General features: G+C 41.6%; 1 protein-coding gene across 2 annotated transcripts in view; it reads right to left on the bottom strand.

The window, feature by feature from the left end:
• Positions 1–1,272: 1,272 nt before the first annotated feature.
• The window catches only part of SUCLA2 (succinate-CoA ligase ADP-forming beta subunit), a 170,861-nt gene continuing 153,724 nt past the window's right edge, over positions 1,273–18,409 (bottom strand). The window contains exon 10 of one of the 2 annotated variants that reach the window (XM_029602875.1): positions 1,273–2,727. In XM_029602875.1, coding sequence (XP_029458735.1) covers positions 2,653–2,727 — 75 coding nt within the window. In that variant the 3' untranslated portion in view covers positions 1,273–2,652. The remainder of the gene's footprint in view (positions 2,728–18,409) is intronic. The other variant, XM_029602874.1, reaches the window with a different exon arrangement.

The following is an 18,409-nucleotide window of genomic DNA, read 5'->3' as shown; positions in this document are numbered from 1 at the left end:
TTTTGTTCACTGTGCTCGGAGGGCCACAAAGAGGCCTTATGGAGAAAACTTGAACATGAATACAGATCGATGGATTGTGCGATGGTTCGGCAAAGGGAGCATGGAGTGGGGGGAGTTGCTTTCTTTCCTACAGGGGAAGGTTCGAACATGGGGTGCACCACATTTTTTGATCATACATTTGGGAGGAAATGACATCGGTAAAATGTCTTGCTGCGAATTAGTGGCAATTATGTGAAAAGATTTGGCACGAGTTATGCTATGCATGCCAAATACGAAAGTGGGGTGGTTGGATATCATAATTCGGATCAAGCACTGTGCAGAGCCTTTATGGCAAAATGGTGTGAAAAAGTTGAATCGACGAAATTGGGAAATGGTTGGTTCAACAGGGAGGTTTTTGGGTACGGCATGCTTGGTCATGGGAGGTACTGGGTGGGGTATTTTTGGGTGACGGGGTGCATCTTTCGGACATCGTATTGGATTTATTCAACAATGCCCTGGAGGAAGGATTTGAGCAACAGCTGCTTTAGAGGGGGCCACAGTGGGAGAACAAAGGCAAAGGGTTTGCCTTTGTTGCGGAAAATCCGAGCCCTAAGTTGTAATGTACTGCATTGAATTGTGAAGGACATTGGAGGGGGGGGGGGGGAAATGCTCATGTAGTTTGGGGCTGCTACATGGGAAGGTCTAAAGAGCAAGGGGGCTGGCCGATGCTCAGGCCACACGCTTACCCTCGCTGGTGCTAAGGCGGGGTAAGAGATGGAGAGGGGGGGGTGTCGAAGTAGACTTACCATTGGGGCGGAGTGGTAAGTGAAGAGGGGCACAATGGAGGGGGTGGGGAATTATGTTTTGGTATATTGTATTAAGTTGCGGGCTTGGGTTATGTTTGTTAATAAACTGCGGCCTTGTTTTTAAGCCATTATCAATATTCAAGCGTTTTCTGTATGGGGGAGGGGAGGGGGCATTGGAGTAGCGAGCTGCTGTCTTGCTTCCCTATGTTATTCCACTTTATGCAAGTAAAAGTGAAAATTAAAAAGTCTAAGTTAGATCAGTAATGGGGATGAAAACAAATAAATAAACTTTACAACCTGCATTATCCTGTTGGTAGGAAGGGGAAGAATTGGCAGCCAGTTTCAATAATTGCATTTTACTTTTTCTTTCTGATTTAAGGGAAACAATTCTCAACAGCATCAAAAACTAAATACATTAGCTGTAGACAAATAACATTTGACCCAAATTCCTTCAAGTTACAGAACAAAAATTCACAAAAAGCAGCATTTATTTTAGAAATCAGTTGGTTAAAATTTTATTGTGTTTTGGTATTTTATTACCTAAGGAGCAAAACAAAATTCCAACATTCATTTTATCCATTTCTTAAATATGTTGCAGACCATTTTTATATATATATATATATATATCATATGTACACAGGTAACATAAACCCAACAATTGTTCAAAAGAACAAGTCTGAGTACAGAAAAAGGCAGAAGCAGCATTATTGTTCTCACATTGTATATTTTTTCAAATGACAAATACACCTTTAAATAACTGTTTTATCTGTGATGCTGGCATTTTACAAGAAAGCTGTTGATAAAAGATTTTTTTTTCCAATATAACCACCAAATATTCTGACTAATTAGTTGTAGTAGGTCTAAATCCCATAAAGATGGGCACATATTCACTTCAATTATAAGGCAGGTTTATCACTCAAAAATCAAAAAGATTAATAATGGAACGATGTGCTTTATTCATTTATAAATATCCTCTCTCTAATATAGTCATCTTGTATGCTTTTTCATACAAATTGAAAATCCTATTCATATAGGTGCATATTAATTTGCATGGTATGAGGCTTTAAGTGCCATTCTATTTTCTGTATAGAACTAGGCAAGTCAAAAACAAAAGTAATGTAAAGGTATTTCTAAACCAACATAAGACAGGATGTTCAGGTGCAACGGCACTAGCTGCAGAATAGCTCTCAAGAGTCAAACACATTGAGAGTGTTCTGTGACTTTAAGATGGCTTATAAGAAGTGTACCATGGGACCTTAAATCTATCTTGCAGCTAGTCTGAATCTGTGTGGTTCAATGCTTCCCTGGTTCACCTTCCTTCGGACCAAGCTACAGTGTCAATCGGCTTATCCAGAAATGTAACTGCAGTGATCAATTAATATCTGGACAATTAAGCTGCTTGAACAGAACATGTATCTTAGGAGTGTTCAACTACATTGCAATAATTGATACTGTCTGCTTAAGTTCATTTAATGTGTTTATTAATTAAGAAGTAAGGCCTCTAATATAAAACACTACTCATAAGCGTCTACCGCTTGTTTCTACCGCCCAGGTTTTATTGCAAAGAAACTAATCTTAACCAAAAGTGATATATTTTGCTAACAGTGAACTAGTGAATTCACGTGCTATTAAGTAGGAAATCTGGGAAGGGGTGAAGCTGAAACTTGAAAGTAACCTTCAAGGCGTCACTTCCTCTATATAAACTGACTGTTCTGAAGAGCAACACAAGTTTATGCAGCGTAGTTTAAAGTTCTGTGCCAGTAGGGTATTTCATGAAAACCTCCAACCAAAAAAACAAAACAAAACACAGTATATGACAGAAAAAATGCCACAAAAGTGAACAAGGTGTCAAACGGTCGTTAACTTCTCAGATTGGCAACTGAAACTTTACATCCACCTGAGCTTGTTTTGCTAAAGTTACAATTTCAGAAAGTTTAACAACCTGAAAAGAAAAGAAAAAAAATTTAAACATTATAAAAATACACAATTATACAGTACAATATGCACAGTAATAATATCAGACATCTTAAATGTTCACATAGGGTCCATGAAGATGCTCCAAAAAGATTTACTTGAAATATTAATCAGTTTTAGTGTTAAATACTCTTATTTCACAATCTGTTGAGGAAACCCATTTGTAATGTTAAATCAGGATCTTTTTATTGTTAACAATAACATTTTACAAGTTAGAACAAATGGCTAATTGATACAATTTTCAGTCGATAAGCAGGCTGAATTAGCCATGACAAGTGGGGTGTTGTCATTCGGTAGCACCGATTGGACTCATCTCTCCTAGCTTGCAGAGCTTTGAGCTCTACTCAGCATGTGCAGGAGTTTCCTCGTGGGCATCACCTTGTAAGCCTCCTCAGTCATTTTTTTGTCCGAGGAGAGCATGAACGTGAACTCAGTCTCCCCAAATAATTTTTCTAAGTTTTCATTATTTTTCATCAGATCTTAGTTTTTCCAGTTGCCTCACTGCCCCTACAGCACCAAGCTGCACTTTTCAGTTCTACAAAAAACAACAAAAAATAGAAACATAGAAATGACGGCAGAAGAAGACCAACAGGCCCATCCAGTCTGCCCGGCAAGCTCTCACACTTATTTTCCCATATCTTTCTGTTACCCCAACCGCTGAGTTCAGGGCCCTTTATTGGTAACTTTTTGATTCCAATTTCCTTCCACCCCCACCACTGATGCAGAGAGCAGTGTTGGAGATGCATCAAAGCGAAGTATAAGACTTAATGTTTGAGGGTAGTAACCTTCGTAATGAGAAGTTACCCCGATGTTTGTATGCTCATACTGCTCAGATCAATGCCTTGTTAGATGTTATCTGGATGTAAATCCTCTTTTCCTCATTCCCCTCCTGCCGCTGAAGCAGAGAGCCACGCTGGATATGCATTCAAGGTGAAGCATCAGGCTTGATTGGTTTAGGGTAGTAACCGCCTCAACAAGCAAGCTACTCCCACGTTTATTTGTTTAACCAGACTGTGCAATTCAGTCCGTGTTGGTTGTTGTCTGAACGTAAATCCTATTTCTTCATTTCCCCCTGCCGTTGAAGCAGAGATCAACGCTGGAAATGCATTGAAGTGAAATATCAGGCTTAACTGGTTTGGGGTAGTAACCGCCGCAACAAGCAAGCTACTCCCACGCTTTCCTCAGTTCTGCCTCAAGATGTCTGACAAAAAGAAAATATAATGAGCAGTTTTAAGAACTTTATCTGCAGTAAGGTAATGTTCTTCACCAAAGGGCATGAATTGTGCTACAACAGCTTCGGTCCAGACCATGACCAGGCATATTATTATGCCTGTTGACTGATGTCCTTGCGCACTCAACATTTCAGGGCTGATAAAATGGAGGCGCTGCTTAAGTCCCTTAGAGGCCGTAGTCATTCCTGCATTTTCAGTGCAGTGTCATCTGTCTCTCTGGAAAGAGTTGAACAGGAGCTCCTAAAAATCTCCCCTATCTGTACACAAAGCCGAAGCCTTGGGGTTGAGTAGTGCTGACCACTCTATGTTGATAAAAAAAAGCAGCATCATTCTGCAGAGCAATCAGCACCAAAGAAACATTAAGCCTAATTGTGGTGCATCGGCGCCAATGAAACATCTCTTGATGCATGAAGCACCAGCCTCTACAATGCATGGTACATCAGCACCTTCAACCTCTATGAATTGAGACACAGTGCAATAGCCTCACTGGTGCATGGGCACCATTGATACATAACCCATCGATGCATAGCGCATGGACATATGGTGCCAGTAGACCTTTGATGTAACTGAACCCAATACTGACTTCACTGATTCATTTGAAGCAGACTTCCTTCAAGTCCTCTAAACATCAGGTGCTGTTGAAGCACAAGCCTTCTGCATCAACACCGAAGCAATACCATAGGATGCATCGAGCCCCATATCGTGGGTTTCTTGCCTCTGTCCTCTCCCATTACCACAGCCCTTACACCATCAAGGTTACTGGTAGAAGTATTACATCTGAAAACACCAGATCTAATCTGTTCTCTGGCATCACTTACCACAAATAAGCCTTCTATTCAAGAACAGGAGCCCATTCTTGTTTCTGAAGAATTTCCACCACCTACATCAGGTCAGATGACATGTCAGTCGCTCAACTAAATAGTGGATTTGGCAAAGAATTTCTTTACCTCTCCAAGGAGATTAAAAAAAAACCTACATCCTCTGCTCTCCAGTATCGCTACTGTTATCCACAGGAAGGAGTTCCAGCCTCCCCTATTACAGTGAATACATCATCAGAATCCTTTCTGAAAGGGTTTTCATCATCTTACTCTGTCACAGAGGAGTCCAGACATTCAAAGGCTGCAGACCAGGTTTTCTCCCCTCAAAACAACTAGAAGAACCCCCTGATTCTCCATCTTTATCACTGGGGTCCTAGATTAGTGTTCCCTTACATTCTGAGGAAGGCTGAACAGGAATACCCTCTGACCCACTTCTAGATTCTCCAGAACATACTTTATTTATTTATTTAACAGTTTTATATACCGACCTTCATAGTAAATAACCATATCGGATCAGTTTACAATTAACAAGAATATAACTGGGGTAACAATTCAAGTACAGCTAAAACAGTAGGTAGGAATGAGTCAAAAGTTACAATCAACAGGGTAAGAGAACTTGGAAGCTTGCAACAAGCTGGAAAGAAGATAAGGCAGGAAATAAATATGAGGTGATACCATAGGGCGTACGGGTTAAAGATTAATGGTGCTTCTCTCCCAGAAGACTTCACTTATTCTAAGTTCACAAAGAAGTTGGGAACCACACTCAGAATGAATGTACAGAAAGACAAAGAATGGCAAATGGAAGTCTTTGGCCTTCTTCAGATTCTAGATACTCCAATCACAACCAGTGGACCTTCCAGTTCACAACATACTCAATCAGCTACAAATATGAATGTGGGAAAATTATATCACCTGCATTCCTGCATCAAGGAAATTAGATCTTAAATGAAGAGTGCAAAAATAAACTGGTTTTGGAATGGTTCAATTACCTCGTCACTCTGTCATCGTGGAATCTGCACTGAAAAGGGGAAAGAAAATATATATGCTTATTCAAATTTGCCTCCAGAAAAAGATCTCAGGCTTCTTGCCAATTTTGGAAAAAAGTATTTCAAAGCTCACTGTTAACTGCTCATATGGCTGTTCAGCAGTTTTACATGGTACAATATTTATGTGAAGGCATGCAAACACAAACCTTTCCTTCAATCTACGGAAGGTGGGATTATCCTCAACTACTTCTAGACGCAGAAGGCAGTATACAACATCATTCTGTTTATGAATCATTTTATGCCATATGATGTGCCTCGTCTGCATCCATAGGAGCTCAGTGTTTGGCCTGGTTAAGAGCCAGCAGCATTTGCAATGATGTTCATGAAAAACTGGCAGATGTGCCTTGTCTGGGAGACCACCTATTTGGAGAAAAATTCAGAGAAATAGTCCAATCCCTCTCGACAAGGCCCAAGTAGCCCTCTACTTCAAAACGTTCCTTTTACGCTTATAAAAGGCCATACTACCAGACACCCTTTCCACCTTTTTTTGAAAGTACTGGCTCCCACCTTTTCCAGCTCAGCAACAGCAGCAATTACTGCCTAGACCTATTCAGCGTGAATACCGTTAACCTAAAGCCAAAGCCTGAGTGTAGTTTTTTGATCTCTACAAATCTCCAGCAATCAAGAATCCAGTCCTTTCTGGAGGAATGGTGCCAAATAAAGGACCTCTGGGTCCTTAAGATCATGGAGTATGGATATAGACAGTTTCTCCTGGCTACCATCTCTTCCTCTGTATGACTCAATACACAGCCGCCTCACATTGCACAACTCCATCTGAAAGTGGAATCTCTGCTTCAGCAATTGGGCAAAAGAGCCAGTCCCTACATCTCTGAATGGATAAGAATTCTACTCCCAGTATTTTCTCATCCCCAAAAAGATGGGGAGATTGAGACCCATTCTGGATTTGGGAAGCTGTTCCACATATCCACCACTCTTCTCTTTAAAGAAATAATTTTAGGAAATATTTCTTTACGGAAAGGGTGGCAGTTGTGTGGAACAACCTTCCATTGGAAGTGGAGGAGACAAAAACAGTATCTGAATCAAAGAAAGAATGGGATAAATACAGGGGATCTCTAAGGAAGTGATGAGAATTATAATGCTAAATTAATTGGACAGATGGGCCATATGCTGTTTTTCTGCCATCATATTTCTATGTTTCTAAATTCAAAATGAATTCCCTAAGCACAATTCTTCCCTACATCTAGAAGGAGGAATGGCTGTGTGCCCTAGATCAGAAAGATGCATATGCACACATACTAACTACTGGCACTACCTTCACTTCAAGATGGACTCTCCCACTATCAGTATAGAGTACCTCCTTTCAGCTTGTCGGCAGCTCCAAGAGTTTTCACCAAATGCTTCACAGTAGTAGCTGCTTATCTATGATGTCAAGGAGTCCAGGTCTTCCCGTACATAAGAACATAAGAAAATGCCATACTGGGTCAGACCAAGGGTCCATCAAGCCCAGCATCCTGATTCCAACAGTGGCCAATCCAGGCCATAAGAACCTGGCAAGTACCCAAAAACTAAGTCTATTCCATGTTACCATTGCTAATGGCAGTGGCTATTCTATAAGTGAACTTAATAGCAGGTATTGGACTTCTCCTCCAAGAACTTATCCAATCCTTTTTTAAACACAGCTATACTAACTGCACTAACCACATCCCTCTGGCAACAAATTCCAGAGTTTAATTGTGCGTTGAGTAAAAAAGAACTTTCTCCGATTAGTTTTAAATGTGCCCCATGCTAACTTCATAGAGTGCCCCCTAATCTTTCTACTATCCGAAAGAGTAAATAACCGATTCACATCTACCCGTTCTAGACCTCTCATGATTTTAAACATCTCTATCATATCCCCCCTCAGCCGTCTCTTCTCCAAGCTAAAAAGTCCTAACCTCTTTAGTCTTTCCTCATAGGGGAGCTGTTCCATTCCCTTTATTTTGGTAGCCCTTCTCTGTACCTTCTCCATTGCAATTATATCTTTTTTGAGACGCGGCAACCAGAATTGTACACAGTATTCAAGGTGCGGTCTCACCATGGAGCGATACAGAGGCATTATGATATTTTCCGTTTTATTTACCATTCCCTTTCTAATAATTCCCACATTCTGTTTGCTTTTTTGACTGACGCAGCACACTGAACAGGCGATTTCAATGTGTTATCCACTATGACGCCTAGATCTCTTTCTTGGGTTGTAGCACCTAATATGGAACCCAACATTGTGTAATTATAGCATGGGTTATTTTTCCCTATATGCATCACCTTGCACTTATCCACATTAAACTTCATCTATTTAGATGCCCAATTTTTCAGTCTCACAAGGTCTTCCTGCAACTTATCACAATCTGCTTGTGATTTAACTACTCTGAACAATTTTGTGTCATCTGCAAATTTGATAACCTCACTCGTCGTACTCCTTTCCAGATCATTTATATATATATATATATTGAAAAGCACCGGTCCACGTACAGATCCCTGAGGCACTCCACTGTTTACCCTTTTCCACTGAAAAAAATGACCATTTAATCCTACTCTGTTTCCTGTCTTTTAACCAGTTTGTAATCCACAAAAGGACATCGCCTCCTATCCCATGACTTTTTAGTTTTCTTAGTAGCCTCTCATGAGTGACTTTGTCAAACGCCTTCTGAAAATCCAAATACACTACATCTACCGGTTCACCTTTATCCACATGTTTATTAACCCCTTCAAAAAAATGAAGCAGATTTGTTAGGCAAGGCTTTCCTTGGGTAAATCCATGTTGACTGTGTTCCATTAAACTATGTCTTTCTATATGCTCTAGGATTTTGATCTTGAGAATAGTTTCCACTATTTTTCCCGGCACTGAAGTCAGGCTCACTGGTCTATAATTACCCGGATCGCCCCTGGAGCCTTTTTTTAAATATTGGGGTTACATTGGCACCCTCCAGTCTTCAGGTACAATGGGTGATTTTAACGATAGGTTACAAATTTTAACTAATAGATCAGAAATTTCATTTTTTAGTTCCTTCAGTACCCTAGGATGCATACCATCCGGTCCCAGGTGATTTGCTACTCTTTAGTTTGTCAATAGTTGTATCTCCGTACCCTGCCAAAGTAAAAAGATGTCGTCAATATAGCGAAGCCATAACGCTATAGCGTTACAGAGATACAACTATTTATGTTTATTGACTGGCTTAATGCATGCGATCCTAACCTTCAGTTCAATTTTTGCCTGCACCGCTCCCAGATAGCTTTTTTAGACGTACTCGTTTCAGTGGATGAGGGCCGTTTCTCGACCACCATTCACCGAAAGGAGACTGATCGTAACACTTTGCTTGCTTTCCAGAGCTGTCATCCTAGTTCTTTGCGTAAGAATATTCCAACCGGTCAATTTTTTAGGCTCCGTAGACTTTGTACTACCAAGAGTGAGTTCCTTGAACAAGCCCATGTTATGTCATCTCATTTCTTATCCAGAGGGTACCCGGGGCATGTTGTTAAAAAAGCAATGAAACGAGCCCTTTACACTAATCGTGATTTGTTATTTTTACCTCCATCTCATTCTGACACGATAGCCACGAATTGCATTTTACCCTTTTCTACCCTCAGTCGCCAGATCACTGCCATGATCCGTAGACACTGGGAGGCTCTATCTTTGAACACTCTGTTCCCTGGTCCCCTCTGATTTACTTTTCGTAGGGGGAAAAACTTACGTGATAAACTTATTCACACAGACTTTCCAGTGTCACGGGATCCTGACAGTGTGGTAGGTCACTATCCGTGCGGTCGTTGTACAGTGTGTTCTTACACGTCATCCACTACCTGTTTCACCCATCCAGTCACTCAAAAAAATTTTCAGTTACGATCTCACTCCGACTGCACCACGTCAGGAGTTGTTTATGTTATCACATGTCCTTGTCCTTTGATATACGTTGGGAAAACCTCTCGCATGGTTAAAACCCGGATTATAGAGCATTGTTCTAATATTCGCCATTCGCGAGAGAATGAACCCCTTGTTGATCATTGGATAAAAAAATCGCATACCCTTTCAGACCTTGTATACAGTGTGATTGAGGTGTTTCCGCGGCCGCCTTGAGGTGGTAACTACGCTGAACAGTTAGGTCGGATTGAACAACGCTGGATCTTCACTTTAGATACAGTGTCTCCTAAGGGCTTGAACCGGGAAATTGAATGGTTTCTATTCACTTAGAGTCCCGATTAACAGGGTAGGTTGGTCTGCATTCCTGCTGAGGTGCACTACAGGACCGGGAACCAATGAACGGGGTCCTCTGACCCACGTGGTTGGCTCTCCTGTAGGTTTTTGGCGCCTTTTGCCTAGCTTTAAATACCTGTCAGTGGTTAAGAGTAGTGCGCTCCCTGACACCTTTCAAGTACGTTTGCTGTCAGGTATGTTATGACTTTCTGTACTCTTCTACAACATGGTCGGTTGTAAGTCCTGTTTTGTTGTCCTGATGTTTACTTATGTTTTACAGCTTTCTTGTGAATTGCTGGTGGCGAGCCCTCCCGATGCAGCCCGCGGCGAAACACGGGACCGTGTCGGGGGACGCCATTAAGCTATTTCCTGTATAATTCAGTGGAGTTGCCATATTGAAGAAATAAAAAAACTTTAACTTTTACACACTTTGTGAGTGTTCTGTCAGGATTGAACACGTATTCACGGAGCGGGATGCCAGTGGCCAGTGGTAGGTGTCCACCTTCATGGAGCGGAAGGATGTAGGGCTGTCATCTCCCAATTAAATAAAAAACAAAAACAAAAACAAAACAGGGATGGGATCCATCAGGTCTAGAGGACACATATAAAGAGCAGGTAGTAAAATACTGCACGGAGCGGCAGTAGCCACAGAGGCATTCACGGAGCGGGATGCCAGTGGCCAGTGGTAGGTGTCCATATAAAGAGCAGGTAGTAAAATACTGCACAGAGCGGCAGTAGCCACAGAGGCATTCACGGAGCGGGATGCCAGTGGCCAGTGGTAGGTGTCCACCTTCACGGAGCGGAAGGATGGAGGGCTGTCATCTCCCAATTAAATAAATAATAAAAAAAACCCAGGGATGGGATCCATCAGTTCTAGAGGACGCATATAAAGAGCAGGTAGTAAAACACTGCATGGAGCGGCAGTAGCCACAGAGGCATTAACGGAGCGGGATGCCAGTGGCCGGTGGTAGGTGTCCACCTTCACAGAGTAGAAGGATGAAGGGCATCCATCTCCCAATTAAAAAAAGAAAAGAAAAAAAGAAAAAAAAACAGGGATGGGTTCATGGGCTTATAGGTATTACCAATTATTAGGCTTTTCAATATTTGATGATAGTTAATGTGACTTTCAAGGCATTCTTCACTTTCGGTGCATGTCCGGCATGACTCCTTGCTTCAATGACAGGGGAAAAGAAAAACTGATACTTCACACATTTCCAGCATTGCCCTCTGCTTCATGGCAGAGAGCTATGCTGCCGCTTACCCAACTAATCAAACTTAATATTTCACTTGGAAGCAGCTCCAGCACTGCTCTCTACATTAATGGTGGGGGTGAAAAGGGAATTAGAACATAAGGTTACTAAGAGCCAAGAGAAACAGTTAAGTATGAGAACAAATGTGTGAAGCTTGCTGGGCAGACTGGATGGACCGGTTGGTCTTCTTCTGCCGTCATTTCTATGTTTCTATGTTTCTATGTATCTGCACTTTGTGTGTTCTGCGGTAATTGAAATCTCCCATTATTATTACACTGCCAAATTGGTTAGCTTCCCTGATTTCTCTTAGCATGTCATCATCTGTCTGACCATTTTGTCCAGGTGGATGGTAGTATACTCCTATCACTATACTCTTACCCAACACACATGGGTTTTCTACTCATATAGATTCTACTGAGCATTTAGTCTCTTGTATGATCTTTATCCTGTTGGACTCTATACCTCCCGGACATAAAGTGCCACACCCCCACCAAGTTGATCCTCCCTATCATTGCGATATAATTTGTACCCTGATATAGCACTGTCCCATTGTTATCCTCCTTCTACCAAGTCTCTGTAATGTCAATTATGTCAATCTCATCATTTGCTGCTATACACTTCAACTCTCCCATCTTACTTCTTAGACTTCTGGCATTGGCATACAGACATTTCAAAGTGTGTTTTTTGTTTGTATTAACCTGCTTTTCAGTTGTTAGGGATAATTCGGAAATCATTAGCTTTGGAGATTTTTTACATATAGGCACATGGACTATGTTTGCTTTTAATGAAACCTCTCTGTTGGGATGCCCTAACTCTCCTGTTTCATTAGAATCCTTCAAGGATACCTTTCTCCGAGCCATGCACTGCTGAGTGACTGTAGGCTTTCCCCCTTGTTCTAGTTTAAAAGCTGCTCTATCTCCTTTTTGAAAGTTAGTGCCAGCACCTTGGTTCCACTCTGGTTAAGGTGGAGCCCATCCTTTCGGAAAAGTCTCCCCTTTCCCCAGTTCCTTACAAAGCCAAATCCCTCTTCCCTGCACCATCATCTCATCCACGCATTGAAACTCTGGAGCTCTGCCTGCTTCTGGGGACCTGCACGTGGAACAGGAAGCATTTCAGAGAATGCCACCCTGGAGGTTCTGGATTTCAGCTTTTTACCTAAAATCCTAAATTTGGCTTCCAGAACCTCTCTCCCACATTTTCCTATGTCGTTGGTGTCCACATGTACAAACAACAGCCGGTTCCTCCCCAGCACGGTCTATAATCCTATCTAGGTGACGCTTGAGGTCTGCCACCTTCGCACCAGGCAGGCAAGTTACCAGGCGGTCCTCACGTCCACCAGCCACCCTATCTACATTTCTAATAATCGAATCACCAACTATGATGGTCGGCCTAACCCTTCCCTCCTGGGCTGTAGCCCTGGGAGACTTGTCCTCAGTGCGAGAGGACAATACATCACCTGGAGAGCAGGTCCTTGCTGCTACACCAGGGTGATGTTCTCTTACTGGGAGACCTTTCTGATCCTCACCTTTACATATCAGATTCATTCCCATAAGGTTTCATTTCTGGATATGTGGGATATTAAAAATGGGGAGAGTCTCTCCACTACTTTATTCACTAAGCCCACTGGCAGAAAATCTTTTGCATTACAGTAGTTTTCACCCTCTGCATCTAAAAAATATTCCAATTGGACAATTTTTTCATTTGCAGAGACTTTGTTCTACTAAGCAGGGGTTAAAAGACAAAGCAAAGTCTATGTTTAATCATTTTTTAGGTCGTGGCTACCCTTTCCAAGTGATATGTAGGGCTTATAAATGGGCCCTATTTATAAATCGGGACCGTCTTTTTTCAGCAATCTCAGCGTGACTCAGCAGATCATATTCTTTGTGTTCTGCCTTATAGTAATGAGTCTTGGCAGATTGCTAAGATTATTAGAAAACATTGGCCTTTAGTACAGTCTCTCTCCCCTTTCTCTGATAAGACTCCCCTGTTTGTTTATAAACAGTCACGGAATCTACATGATATTCTTACATCATCCCAGTTTGTAATGCGGGGGCCTCCTCAGAGAAATGGGTCACATCAAAGTTATGGCGGTTGTAAGGTGGTCCTTTTTCTTTAAATATTACGAAGTTTGTCCATCCAATTTAAAAGCAAGTGTTTACTTTGCGATCTCATACTAAGTGTGCCTTTTCTCAAGTCATTTATATTATTTGCCCTTGCAATCTTATTTATGTTGGCAAAATTATGAGAGCCATAAGAATTAGAACTATTGAACATTATAGCTTGATCTGTTGTGGCTGCACGGAGGCTCCATTATCAGCTCATTGGGTTGCTGCTGGTCATCAAATTAATGATTTAAGGTTCATAGTCATACAACAAATACAATTCACATTTGGGGGCAACATTAACTGCTTTTTACTTCAGCGAGAACAACATTGGATATTTAAATTGGATTCCTTATGTCCAAATGGTCTGAACAATAAAAGTGAATGGGGTGGTTTTTTGGTACAAAATGACACTATATGGCTCTGATTGGTGCTGTAAATTAAACATCCCTTTCTTCCCCTTGTGATTGGTTCATTTGAAGTCCGTGGGTGGATATTTAAAAGAATACATGGTTAAGCATTTCTATTTGCGTTTTCTATGATCTGGGGACTTGTTCTCTTTTGCCGCTACTTGTAAGTATTAATATTTGTTATTTTTTCCTAAGTTTTTCTTTGTCATGTTTTATTACTTTTTTGTTTCTCTTTGATGTTTTCATTTTTATTCATTTTTAGTGATGCCACAACAAGAGATTTTAGCTAATGTTAATCCACTGAAGAAGCCATTGTGGCGAAACATGTTGGAAGCGATTTGTTTTTTTTCAATGAAACATGTTGGTTTAATTGCCTATTGCAAGAGAATGCTATCATAATCGGCATTTCACCCTGCTGCAAAATTATACTGAAATCTTTGGAAATTATATAATACTCGCAGCAAACTGATATTAAACCCACTGGGTGGATAGCATCTGTGAGAGAATTTTGTTATATTTAAAACTTTGCTCTTCTGTACAAGTACATTTCCAAGAGACCTCATTGGCGAATATGAAGAATGATGAGCCTGCTGTTTTGGGACAATTGTGTTATATACCACTTGCAAATATGGAACAAGGATGTCCTTAAACTTCTTATAAGAGAGTCCCGTGAAGCCATCCAATCCGGGAGCCTTGTGAGGCTTTAGATTAGATATAGCATCAGAGATCTCCCCCGTAGTTATGGGTTTATCTAAGATCTGTGACTGCCAGCAGATAAAGTTGTCATATTGTCCCCCTGTAGATAGGACTCAATCCGGTCACACGGTATCTGAGGCCCTGCCGAGTATAGTTCTCTGTAAAATTGAACAAATCTATTCCGCATGCCTGAATTATCCATAATATAGTGACCCTTTGAATCTTTAATTTTAAAAATGATACTCTGTGCTATTTGTTGTTTTAACTGTCTCGCCAGCAGCCTACCTGGCTTATTTCCTTCCAGAAAATAAGTCCCTCTAACTTTATCTATCTTATCCAGTATTTCCCCATCCAATAAGATACGTAATTCATTACGCTTTTTATCCAGATCACGCAGAGTGCGCCATCCCCCCTGTCGCTTGTGTTTCTTTTCCAGCCTCTCAATTTCCATGTTCAACTCGGCCCGAGCTTTCCTATTCTTCCTTTGTTTAGCCGCCGCTTTGGCGATTAACCTTCCTCGAATTACTGCCTTGAAGCAGTCCCACACTACCCTAGAGGGTACTTCCCCCGTATCATTGAGTTCAAAATAGTCCTGAATATCGAGTGTTAGGGAATCACACACTTTAGGATCCATAAGAAGACTATTATTTAAACGCCAGTACTTAACCCCTGGTATTTCCTGTGTGAGGCAAAAGGTACCCTGTATGTTTGCATGATCCGACCATGTAATGTGTCCTATCCTAACGTCCTTACAGCCCAATACTCAGGTCTTACTTCCCAGCCACATGTCTATACGAGAATATGACCCATGTACTCTGGAATAAAACATATAGTCTCTATCTTTGAGATGCTGACGCCGCCGAATGTCTACCAACCCCCAATGCTCCATCATCAGTTTTAGCCGTGCCCTAGGTCCCTTACTCCCCCCTCCAGTCCAATTGCTGTGGTCTAAATGTGGATTCAAAATCGTATTAAAGTCCCCCCCCCATTAATAGGGACCCTTGGATAAAACCACTTAAGGTTTGCTCTAGTTGAGTGAAGAAGGCCCCTTGATTTTGATTAGGTGCATATACATTGAGTAATGTTACCAGAATATTATCGATTTTAGCCACTATCGCTATGTATCGGCCCTTGCGGTCTTTTCTGCTATCTAGAATCTCCACTCTAAGATCCTTGGTAATCATAATTCCCACCCCACAAGTCTTTTTCCTCACAATTAGACGCCAAAATAATATGTGGGTATGCCTTATCCCTTAATAATTTCTCATCTTTACGCACCAAATGTGTCTCTTGTACAAAATAAACGCTTTATGTGCTTTCGCATCTTTGAATAACATTTGACGTTTCCTAGGGTGGTTTAGGCCTTTAACATTTAGGGATACCAGGCTAAAGTTAGCCATAAGATCTATGCAATGTCCCTCCTATGAATGGCCCTTCATTCAATTGCCCATACTCATTTAGTGCCACCCCCCCTAATATCTTACAATAGTACACCCCATAACTTTCCCTTACATCCTCCCTCCCCACCCCCCTCCCACCAACCCCATCCAATAATAGTGAGGTCTTCTTCCTCACTAACCATATTGGAGGAATGACGTCATCCTATGTAGCTTTCAACAGATACCTTAATACCCATTTTAGCTTCAAAATACAAATACAGAGACTGCCCTCCTCTTGGCCCCCGACCATCCTTTAGGGACACCCACTCACTCAAAATGTATATTTGCGTCCCATATTTACTGTATACTGTTGAGCTGGTCCTCCCCTAAGCAGGTGGTTCTCAGGGATATATAAAGCTCCAGAAGGGCACAACAACACTGTGTAGCAAAAGATTTCCCTGCCACTTCCTTCACCAGGGATAAATCAGTCTTCCTGTGGCCGCTTCCCTCATGAGTGCCATCTTATCGCCGTAGTCTCTTTCCTCCTTTTCCCACACGTTGCCATCTAGGTGCCAGTCCGTTTCATCCTGGTTGGTTTCCTGCAGTATGGCCTTTCACGTCTATGCCGTGTTGTCTCAAGAATTTCTCTGCTCCCTCTGGGTTTTTTCCAATACATGGATCCCCACTTATAATAAACAGGATTCCAAATGGATAGAGCCATTTATAGCGCACATTTTCTGCCCTCAGGGTATCCGTGATGTTTTTCATCTCCCTGCGTTTCTGGAGCGTAACGGATGAGAGGTCATTAAAGATTTGGATCGCCGATCCCCGCCACTTGATCTGCCCCAGAGTACGAGCTTTAGCCATTATCGATTCTTTTATGGGAAAGTTATGGAGGCAAGCAACTATATCTCTAGGTTTGTTGTTAATAGGCTTACCTAAGGCTCTGTGTGCTCTGTCAATAGCAATAGTATGTTCATACGGTGTCTGAGCCTCGGTGCTCAGCACAGCTTTGCATATATGTCCTGTACCAGGTCCACGTAGTCAATAGTCCCCTCCTCCTCCGGTATTCCCCTAATTCTGATGTTACATCTTCGTTGCCTGTTTTCCATATCTTCAATCTTGTTAAGCAGATCATCTTTGGCCTGTTGCAAGAGCTGGATTTCTTTGGTGTGCTGATTTATAGCCGCGGCCTGCTCGTCTGCACTCTGCTCCACCACGTGGAGTCTCTCTCCGAGTTCCTCCACCTCGACCCTCAGCGCTCCCATACTTTCTTTAATTTCCCCTTCAAGGTTTGAATGATTTCTTTTTTGGCTTCCTGGAGCCACATTTTAATTTCATGCCCCTCCGAAGTGGCTCCCTCGCATGCTGCCACTTTCTGCCTCCGCCATTTTGCCATCTTCTTCCATCGTCGGCTGGGTCGGGTGTGTGGCGGATCCGCTATATGAGAATTCGAACAAGTCAATTGCTTTCCAGCATGCCGCCATCTGACTCTGTTATTCAGAGGGCTGTGGGAAGCGTCAGTGAAGGGCAATTTCGCTGGCTTTCCTCCGTTTCCCCCCCTAAGCTACACGGAGCTCAGTAGTTATGCTGCCATTCGCCCAGGATGACTTCACTTCCTCCAGGACAATTATGTTAAAGATAAACTTGGAAGCTTATTTGTTGAACTTTCCTTTCTTGGCTGCTTCCTGTAAGGGATGAAAGTTTTCTGATTTTAAGGCTATTTGATATATATTCTGTATGGCATGATTGTTTGTGAAGTGTGATTGATTTACGAGTGAGTTGGTTGAGGTGTACACCCCTTGTGGTTAGTGTGATTTTTTAGCCTGTTTGTTGTTGTGCTACTTAAGTCTTTTGGAAACATTTTTTGTAAACTCTTAGAAAACATTGCATAGATTGTATCTGATAATAAAGTTTAAACAATATTTTTCGTAAACAATATTTTATTTTAATTTTTTTCCCTTATGGGAATTATTTTGAAGAATCATTCTCCCACAGTATTTTCTGAATTATCCTTGCAATCAGTGGGATTGGAATATAGGCATAAAGATGACTGGCATCTCAGCATAACAGAAAACCATTAGGAGCCAAGTTGAATCTGCTTTGAAGAATGGATCTAAACTTGCCACATTTTGGTTGTTCTTTGTAGTAATTGTCAGCTGATCCAAAAGGTCAGCAGACAGTTCACCATCTGCTGATCCAGCAAACACTCATGAGGAAGGACTCAACTAAGGCATTCTACCAGAGTATTTGGGGATTCTGGAAGGTAATGTTGCTTATAGATGAGCTCTGTTGTGTATAGTCCACATCCACATCTTGAGAGCTTCTTGACAAAAGGCAAAGGGGCCTGTTCCCCCTCATTTGTTTATGCAGAACATGGCAACCTGATAGTCTATTCGAATCAAGATTCTCTTTCCCACTAGAAGGTGAGAGAAAACTTTCAACATGTCCCAGATGGCATGTAGCTCAAAGAGATTGATCTAAAGACAACTTTCTATTAAGGACCATAGCCCCTGAACTTGAGCAGT

The sequence above is a fragment of the Rhinatrema bivittatum genome, chromosome 5 (assembly GCF_901001135.1).
Source record: "Rhinatrema bivittatum chromosome 5, aRhiBiv1.1, whole genome shotgun sequence".
NCBI lineage: Eukaryota > Metazoa > Chordata > Amphibia > Gymnophiona > Rhinatrematidae > Rhinatrema > Rhinatrema bivittatum.
Note: the sequence above shows the minus strand (reverse complement) of the source record. Positions and strands in the feature narration are given on the sequence as shown.